This window comes from Gigantopelta aegis, chromosome 3 (assembly GCF_016097555.1).
Source record: "Gigantopelta aegis isolate Gae_Host chromosome 3, Gae_host_genome, whole genome shotgun sequence".
Classification (NCBI taxonomy): domain Eukaryota; kingdom Metazoa; phylum Mollusca; class Gastropoda; order Neomphalida; family Peltospiridae; genus Gigantopelta; species Gigantopelta aegis.
This window is the reverse complement of record NC_054701.1, coordinates 7,317,058-7,326,342: the sequence shown is the minus strand read 5'-3', so window position 1 is coordinate 7,326,342 and position 9,285 is coordinate 7,317,058. Positions and strand designations below refer to the sequence as shown.

At 36.5% G+C, this 9,285-nt stretch overlaps 1 protein-coding gene across 1 annotated transcript; it reads right to left on the bottom strand.

Moving 5' to 3' along the window:
* Positions 1-7,154: 7,154 nt before the first annotated feature.
* Positions 7,155-9,251, bottom strand: LOC121367456 (beta-1,3-galactosyltransferase 5-like). The gene is given in 1 exon segment (XM_041491636.1): positions 7,155-9,251. A coding segment is annotated over 1 exon segment (981 nt). The 5' UTR covers positions 9,245-9,251; the 3' UTR covers positions 7,155-8,263.
* Between the last annotated feature and the right edge of the window lie 34 nt (positions 9,252-9,285).

Genomic DNA, 9,285 nt, shown 5'->3' with positions numbered 1-9,285 from the left:
ATGGAGAGGTAACTCACAATAATAAATTCGTATACTAGATCCGCATTTGTCACAACTTAGTCTGTACTCAATCTAACTAAAATTAGCTCCACTATTACCTGTGGATCTAACAGCAGCCCGTTGGAGCTCATGTCCAGTGGACCTTTCATTCGACCAATCAAAACCTTACTTGCAAAATCATGCCAGTGATTTGAAAACATTCGGTATTATGCCGAGGGTATACGAAATGATTCGGGTGAATTACGAAGTATGCCGGAAACTAATTGCAATATAACATTTTATATAAAATTCGTTTTAAGACGAAAAAAAAACGTGATGGTATAGCCATACTAGTATACAATCCAGAGTTTATTACTGCACTTTTTCCCCCTGTTTTTTCAATCTTGAAATAGACCAACAAGTTTGCCTATTGCATAAATGGTCTCGCCCGATATTTTTAGAATTTGTATGCTCCCGAATAACGCTATAACAGGCGAAGTGTAATTGGTCGATATTTAAATTGTTATTTATACATGAAATGTCACCTGGACATGGGAGTCCACGCAATGCTGTTAGATCTACTAGTAGAGCTAATTTTAATCAGATTGGTCTGTACCGTCAGTGAAATGTTATACCAACTTTTTAGATAAATTGATCAAAATGAGATCGCAACCAAAATAGAAATTCTAAGTGGTGTGGGACAGACGTTGTAGTGAGGTGTGCATGTGATAAAAAAAAAACCCCCAAAAACCAAACCCAAATGCAAAAGGAAAAACTTTAAATGGACATTCCTGAGTTTATTGCCATTTTTAAGATGTTATCGACCATCGACTAATAGACTTTTTGATGACTGTAATTACATATCAAATATATTTTTCTGCATAAAATATTAGTGGCTGTACATTAAACATGTTTCTGGCCGTTCTGATATTTGTACTATGTTAATTTGTTTTTTCTTTCCTAAAATATATTTTTTCGTACGTAGGAAGACAAAATCCAGTTTGGGCTTCTTACAGATATTCAGACGACCAGAAACACATTGCATATGCAGACACTGATATTGAATGGATCAATACATGTTTAACGATACCCCAGCACAAAACTAGACATCGGCTATTGGGTGTCACAAATGTTAAGTATATGAAAATATTATTTATATATATTTATGTAAAACCGCGGGGAAAAGTATAATACAATACATAAAATCGAGGTAAGTAAACCTTAAAACTTTGTTATAGAAGACAAAATGTTTCAAAAACTTTACAATTAATTCTGGATGGAAGTTAAAGGATTCCAAAACATTTCTGTTGCCAAATATATCATTTCTCGTCGGCTTGAGATGATCACACTCCACCAAAATGTGGCGCACAGTCAGTCTACACTGACAATGTTCACACTGAGGAGCAGGGTCCTTATTTAAAGGGACATTCCTGAGTTTGCTGCAATGTTTTAGATGTTATCGACTAACAGAGACGTTTTAGTGATTGTAGTTACGTATCAAATATATTTTTCTTCATAAAATATTAGTGGCTGTATATTAAACGTGTTTCTGGTCGTTCTAATGTTTGTACTAGGTTAAATTTCATTTTATTTCCAAAACTATATTTTTTGAAGACAAAATCCAGTTTGGGCTTCTTAAAAATATTAAAACGACCAGAAAAACATTGAATATACAGACACTGATATTCTAAACAAGAAAATATATTTAATATGTAAGTTTAATCGTAGAACTATTTTATAAGTCGGAAACATCTTATAATGCAGCAAACTCAGGAATGTCCCTTTAAAATAAATGAATGTGTCAAATATGTATGGCCGATGCCGGCACGGCACAAAGACTACTTCATCCTTCCTGCACCGCCTGTAGGATGACTGCCTTGACAGAATGAAGCTTGTTTGCAACCGCACCGTCCCAATCGTCTTGGCAAGTCGAAAAGATATATTGGTTAATATAAAATTTAAAATCACTGTAGGGGACACCAACATGGACACGGGGCAAGTTCAAAGCAGATTTGGCAGCAACATTTCCCTTTTCATTACCCTTAATGCCAACATGGCTGGGTACCCAACAAAATATAACATCTTTATTGGCAATTTTGTATCACCATCCCAGCTAAGGAATGCTGCAATTCCATGTACTGTAGAGCTTGGAGACACGAAAGCGAGTCTGTGAAAAATAATATACTTGGATGCACATGAATCCTTAATCTGTTCCAGGGCTTTAATCATTGCCAAAATTTCAGCAGTAAAGATTGATGCTGAATCGGGCAATCTCACGGAAATTATTGCGTCTGATGGGAAAACTGTAGCACAAGCCACAGAATTCCCATCCCGTTGACCGTCTGTGTAAACAGGAATGTAATCACAATACCTCTCTTGGATTTCCATGAAATGTTGTTTATATATAACTGCATCAGTGCGATCCTTTTTAAGATGCAAAAGATCAAATACAATTTTTGGTGGTTTGATACATCAAGATGGCAAAATAAAATATGAAGGCGTTTCCAAAATGTCTGTTAAATCAATGTTGGAAACTGATAAACTGCTTAATGCGAAGACCAAATGTTCGAATCGCATTCGGTTTCGCATCGAATAACTTCATATATTTGTTATCAAACACCGCATTGTGTGCGGGATGTTTTGGCATTGATTTAATCTTTGAAGCATACTGCAGAGAACGCTTTGCACGTCTAGCACCCAAACTAGGTTCGTGTGCAGAATCATGCCAGTGATTTGAAAATAATTTGAAAACATTTCGAATTATCCTGAGGGTATACGACATGTTTCATGTGAATTACGAATGCCTTAATTAGACCAGTAGAACTATTTTAATCAGATTGCTAACAACACTGCGTAGTCTCCAATGTCCAAGTAACATTTCGTCTGTAAATAATAATTTAAATATTGACCAATCACACTTCGCCTTTTATAACGTTATTTGGGAGCATACAAATTCTAAAAATATCGGGCGAGTCTATTTTAGTGGCCGCAGTACAGCGAACCACACCAATAGGTACGGGATGGGTTATCAGTCTTCAGATTTACATTACAAATTATTTATTTTATAAAATAAAACATGTTTTAAGGCATTCGTAATTCACACGAAACATGTATACCCTCAGGATAATTCGGAATGTTTTCAAATTATTTTCAAATCACTGCCATGATTCTGCAAGTAAGGTTTTGATTGGTGGACATGAGCTCCAACTGGCTGCTTAGATCCACATGTAATAGTGGAGCTAATTTTAATTAGATTGGCGTGCATCGACGTACAAGCTATCCACAGGAGATGTTTTGAAAGCACCAAGACAAAGCCTAAGTCCCTGGCTGTGTATAGGATCTAGCATTTGCAAGTAAGACTTGCGTGCTGACCCAGTTTTGAACACTGATATTCAAAACAAGAAAATATATTTAATATGTAAGTTTAATCGTAGAAATATTTTATTAGTCGGAAATATCTTGCAATGCAGCAAACTCAGGAATATCCCTTTAAAGTTTGTTTGTTTATCGACACCACTAGAGTACATTGATTTATTAATAATCGGCTATTGAATGTTAAATATTTGGTAATTGTGACAATATAATCATAGAAAGGAATCCGCTACATTTTACAAATAGTAGCAAGGGATCTTTTATATACATCATCCCACATACAGTATAGTACATACCACGTCTTTTGATATACCAGCCGTGGTGCATTCGCTCGTGGGTGAACCCATCCTGCTATTTCTCGTTCCAGCCAGTGCACCACGACTGGTATATCAACGGCTGTGTAATATGCTATGCTGTCTGGGATGATGCATATAAAACATCCCTTGCTACTAATGGGAAAATGTAGTGGGTTTCCTCTCTAAGGCTATGTCAGAATAACCAAATGTTTGACACCCAATGGCCGATGATTAGTAAATCAATGTGACAATTTAACTTTATTCACTGGGTGAAGGAAGAAATAGCCCATTGGCCCCCCCACCCTAAACACAATAGTAGATTGAGAAAAGAAAAGACCTGGAGAATACAATCCAGATGCATTGCTAAAAACAAAATCTGCAACAAAATAACAAACAAAAACAAACGACTACGTTCCACTTCATGTAGTATGGTAGCAGTATATTTAAAGGGACATTCCTGAGTTTGCTGCATTGTAAGATGTTTCCGACTAATAAAATATTTCTACGATTAAACTTACATATTAAATGTATTTTCTTGTTTTGAATATCAGTATCTGTATATTAAATGTGTTTCTGGGCGTCTTAATATTTGTAAGAAGCCCAAAGTGGATTTTGTCTTCAAATAATTTCGTACGTACGAAAAAATATCTTTTGGGAAATAAAATGAAAATTAACCTAGTACAAATATTAGAACGATCAGAAATACGTTTAATATACAGCTCAGGAATGTCCCTTTAAGGGCATCTAACCGCGTCAAAGTTCGAAGTGCACCCAACTTTTAGTATCACAGATAATACTACCAGTCCTACAATTGGTGATAAATGTCAGTTTTGTTAAAACATGTTGTTTACAAAATGTTAGGGGGCGGGGTCTGACTGACTGACTGAATGAATCAATGAATGAATGTTTAACGACACCCCAGCACGAAAAATACATCGGCTATTGGGTGTCAAACTATGGTAAATGCAAAAACAATTGTGGCAATAGATAAAAAGACACACTTTCGTATCACCATCCCAATTAAGGGATGGTCCAGCTTCATATTGCGTAAAGCTTGGAGACACGAAAGTGAGTCAGTAAAAATAATACACTTCGATGCATTAGAATCTTTTATTTCTTCTAAGGCTTTAATGACTGCCCAAACTTCAGCACTAAAGATTGATGCCGAGTCAGGCAGTCTCATGGAAAGTATTGTGTCTGATGGAAAAACTGTAGCACAAGCCACAGAATTCCTATCCCGTGATCCATCTGTATACACAGGAATGTAATGACGGTGCTTGTCCTGAATTTCCATGAAAAACTGTTTGTACACAGCATCTGTACGATCTTTCTTTAGATGCGAAAGATGAAACACAATTTTAGGTGGAGTAATACACCAAGGTGGTAAAACAAAATAACCAAGGGAACTGCTAAGTAAAGCGGTCCACAAGTTCGAGTTTCCACGATCCAGTGACAAATTGATCATACATGTTATGATCACAATGTACAGGACTACTATCTGTGTAAAAAACACTGTCTCCGTTGTAACAACACGTCGTCCAAACAGTCTCCAACTTTCAGATTTAGAAACACTTCGAGAAAGTTGTTCTACCTGTTCGTGGTCTACCATTGCAATGAATTCTCTGTACTATCGTCTTTCCTATTTATATGTTTTGTTAATGCTTGACGTAACCCTTTACAAAATACTATAAACAAAACGTATTTCCAACTGAAATAGACATCTTGTTTCTTATCGTTAGTGTTTATCTCGCAAACACAATGAATATAATTATACTTTCTTTATTATAATTTGAACGAATCGAACCGGTTTGAACTGGTTTTCCTATAAAAAAATATTATTTCATAACACCTATAAATGAAACCATTCAAAAACACACGTTTCCCCACAGATAAAACCTTTCAAACTGCTTTGTACCCATCGTCCTCGTGCTCACAAACAAATTACAAACACAAAAGAGTGTTTAAAAATAACTATAAATAAACCACTTGACAGATAACAGCTATACACCAAATGAACTGACATGACCTTGAAAGATAGCCCTGAAACATAATCATCTACATGGCCTTGAAAAATAATCTGCATGACCTTGAAACATAATCTACATGACCTTGAAAGATAACAGGTATGACCTTGAAAGATAACAGGTATGCACCCAGTGTATTGGTGGCGTTCCCCATTGTTTTGGCGGTGCATGGTGGCGTTTCCATTGTATTCTATTGTTGTCCCCGCCACGTATAAAATATACTACTAACCCTAACCCTAAACGTAACACATTTTGCTTCTGGGGGAGACACACTCCCCTCCATACCCCCTGCTGATTGTGGTTCCATTCAATTTCATAGCGCCATACCCAAACATTTCGTTCTGGCAGAAATATTGACAGACATATAATTTATTACGCCTTTACGACGTTGTAAAATATAAAAACAGGTTTTTGCTGTTACAAATGCAAGGTTAGGCTAAAACACTTCTTTTTGTTTACCTTTTTCCATAGAGCTGGACAAAAAAACGTACATTAGACATTGAGGGATTTATCCACGATGTGTTGCCAGTGTCCCATGCCTGATGTGATTCGGGAAATTAGCACTACTTGGTGGGGGGGGGGGGGGGGGGGGGGTTCAGGCCACTCAATGATGCATATATATATATATATATATATGGGGAATTTTTAACATGGCAATTGGAAATTTGTAGTGCCGCTTTCTTGTGGGAAGGGGCCTATGTTCGGACCCACAGAGCGCCTGATTTATTATTTTTATTTTATTTTATTTTGGAGGGGAGGGGACTTAAGCAACACTTTTGATATTTTGATTGGTAGCAAACAGCTAATCAATTTTAAAATGACTAGAAATATCGCTAATTAAGATTTTGAAAATAAAATGTTCTTTTTACTATCGACTCTCACATGAAACATAGGAAATATTCAATAACATGCACACGCATGTTTATGCATGTGCAATATGAATATATGTATATGGCAACTTTAAGTAAAATTAACAATAAACTATTTTTATTTCACAATATATCATGTTCAGGTGTAGTTATAGTATAACGACACTACTGACAGAATTGAAAATAGAGGTGCTGTTTCTCACTGGACAAAAATGTGTAACACTGATATGCGATTCAGTGTAAATGAGCCATTTGTTTTCACCCAGTTCACTGGTTGCTAGGGTGAAGGTCAGCGGATGTGACGTGCAACACGAATCGGAGAATATAAATAATTGTAATATTATACCACCCAACCTTCCCCACCCGCCAGCTTCATAGCCTTGTTACGACCGCTTCTTGATTTCACTCCGGATTCGCCCCTGCCTGTTATGACAATATAAATGATTGCAATATTACATTACCCACCCGCCAGCTGCATAGCCTTATTGAGACCCCTGCTTGATATGACACTGGATCCATCCCTGTCGGTTATGACAATATAAATAATTGCAATATTACACCACCCACCCTTCCCCACACGCCAGCTTCACAGCCTCGTTACGACCCCTTTTTGATTTCACTCTGCATTCGCCCCTGCCAGTTATAACAATATAAATAATTGCAATATTACACCACCCGCCAGCTTCACAGCTTTGTGACCCCTAGTTGATTTGACACCTGATTCGCAACTTACTTTACTGATTTTCACAATTAATATTAGTTAGCAGAAATGACAAGTTGTAGAACTAGCAATAATTGATAGACATGACTACTTTTAATAACATAAAATAGTACTTTCATTCTAATCATGCACATCTGTTCTGTTGGCCTGTTTAAATAATTAATTAATGTCTTCTTTAGTTCTTGATGGTGAACTTAACTAATTATAATTAATTGATACCTTTTATGCCTATTTTCATTGTATATTTTCCACTACGAGAAAAAAGGTATATCTAAAATCGAATATCAGTGTTTGAAATGTCCTTGGTAAGATAAATCTTGAATAATACTAATATCAGTGTTTGAAATGTCCTTGGTAAGATACGTCTTGAAGAATACTAATATCAGTGTTTGAAATGTCCTTGGTAAGATAAGTCTTGAAGAATACTAATATCAGTGTTTGAAATGTCCTTGGTAAGATAAATCTTGAATAATACTAATATCAGTGTTTGAAATGTCCTTGGTAAGATACGTCTTGAAGAATACTAATATCAGTGTTTGAAATGTCCTTGGTAAGATAAGTCTTGAAGAATACTAATATCAGTGTTTGAAATGTCCTTGGTAAGATAAGCCTTGAAGAATACTAATATCAGTGTTTGAAATGTCCTTGGTAAAATAGGACTTGACGAATACTAATATCAGTGTTTGAAATGTCCTTGGTAAGATTAAGTCTTGACGAATACTAATATCAGTGTTTGAAATGTCCTTGGTAAGATTAAGTCTTGAAGAATACTCATATCAGTGTTTGAAATGTCCTTGGTAAGATAAGCCTTGAAGAACACTAATATCAGTGTTTGAAATGTCCTTGGTAAGATAAGCCTTGAAGAATCCTAATATCAGTGTTTGAAATGTCCTTGCTAAGATAAGTCTTGGAGAATGATAATATCATTGTTTGAAATGTCCTTGGTAAGATAAGCCTTGAAGAATACTAATATCAGTATTTCAAATGTCCTTGTTACCACCTTTACTTTTCCGTTGCAATTACGGTGTTCCATAGAAGGAACATCCTTTGAAGCTTGTCTATTAGAAAGATAGCAACGTCATAGTATTCGTCAGTTTTTAACTGTTTCTCAAAACGAGAAGCGTAAAAACTGTATCCAGCGTTGAACGGTCTGTGTGTGATGTTCAGATTCGGAAAGAAGTCTGGCGAAAAATCTTCTTTAGACAGGTACCATTTAGATTGTTGGTCGCGTATCACCTCAGGGCTCATTAAATAAGCAGATCCGGAACAATATGGCGGAAAGACGTCTGGCGAAAAATCTTGTTTAGACAGGTACTATTTAGATTGTTGGTCGCGTATCACCTCCATGTCCACCCAGACATGGCAGAGAATCAACCTTGTCCTACCATAACGAAACTCAACAGTCGACAGTGTATATCTGATAAACACGTAAAAATTTACGAAAATGTCATCGTCTGTTTTTAAAACATACACAGCTTGTCTACAAAACGTGGACTTCAATGCAGCGATCGCCTTGTAGGTCAAGTTATGATAACTGTCAACGAAATCCTTCTGGACTATGTCGCCATGGATACCCGACTCATTCCTCACTGACGTCATCACTCTTGTGTCTGCGACTTGTCCCAGGATAAAAACTAACTCAACCCTTTTGTTCAGATAATACTTCCTTCTGCCCCAGGTCTGACTAATTGCGTCTCGTTTCTCGAAATTGTTCGGTGCACTGTGAACGTATGTTATGATGTATATATCCTTTTTGCTGCAGAAAGTGTCGGGATTCAAAATATAGCGAAATGGATGCGCTTTTAATTTTGGACCATCTACAGGTAGATCTGTTTGTGGTGTTGCTTTGAATATTGAAGTTGCCGTCCTGTTTGATCCTCTAGAAGAAGCAGACTTTTCGCCTGTGGTTACGTCATCAACTCTTACGGTTCTATTTCCGAAAAACTGCACGATTATCACAGTAGACACAAAAGTGAACAACATCACTGCACACTATTTATAAATAGTCCGAAGTCTTTTTGCCA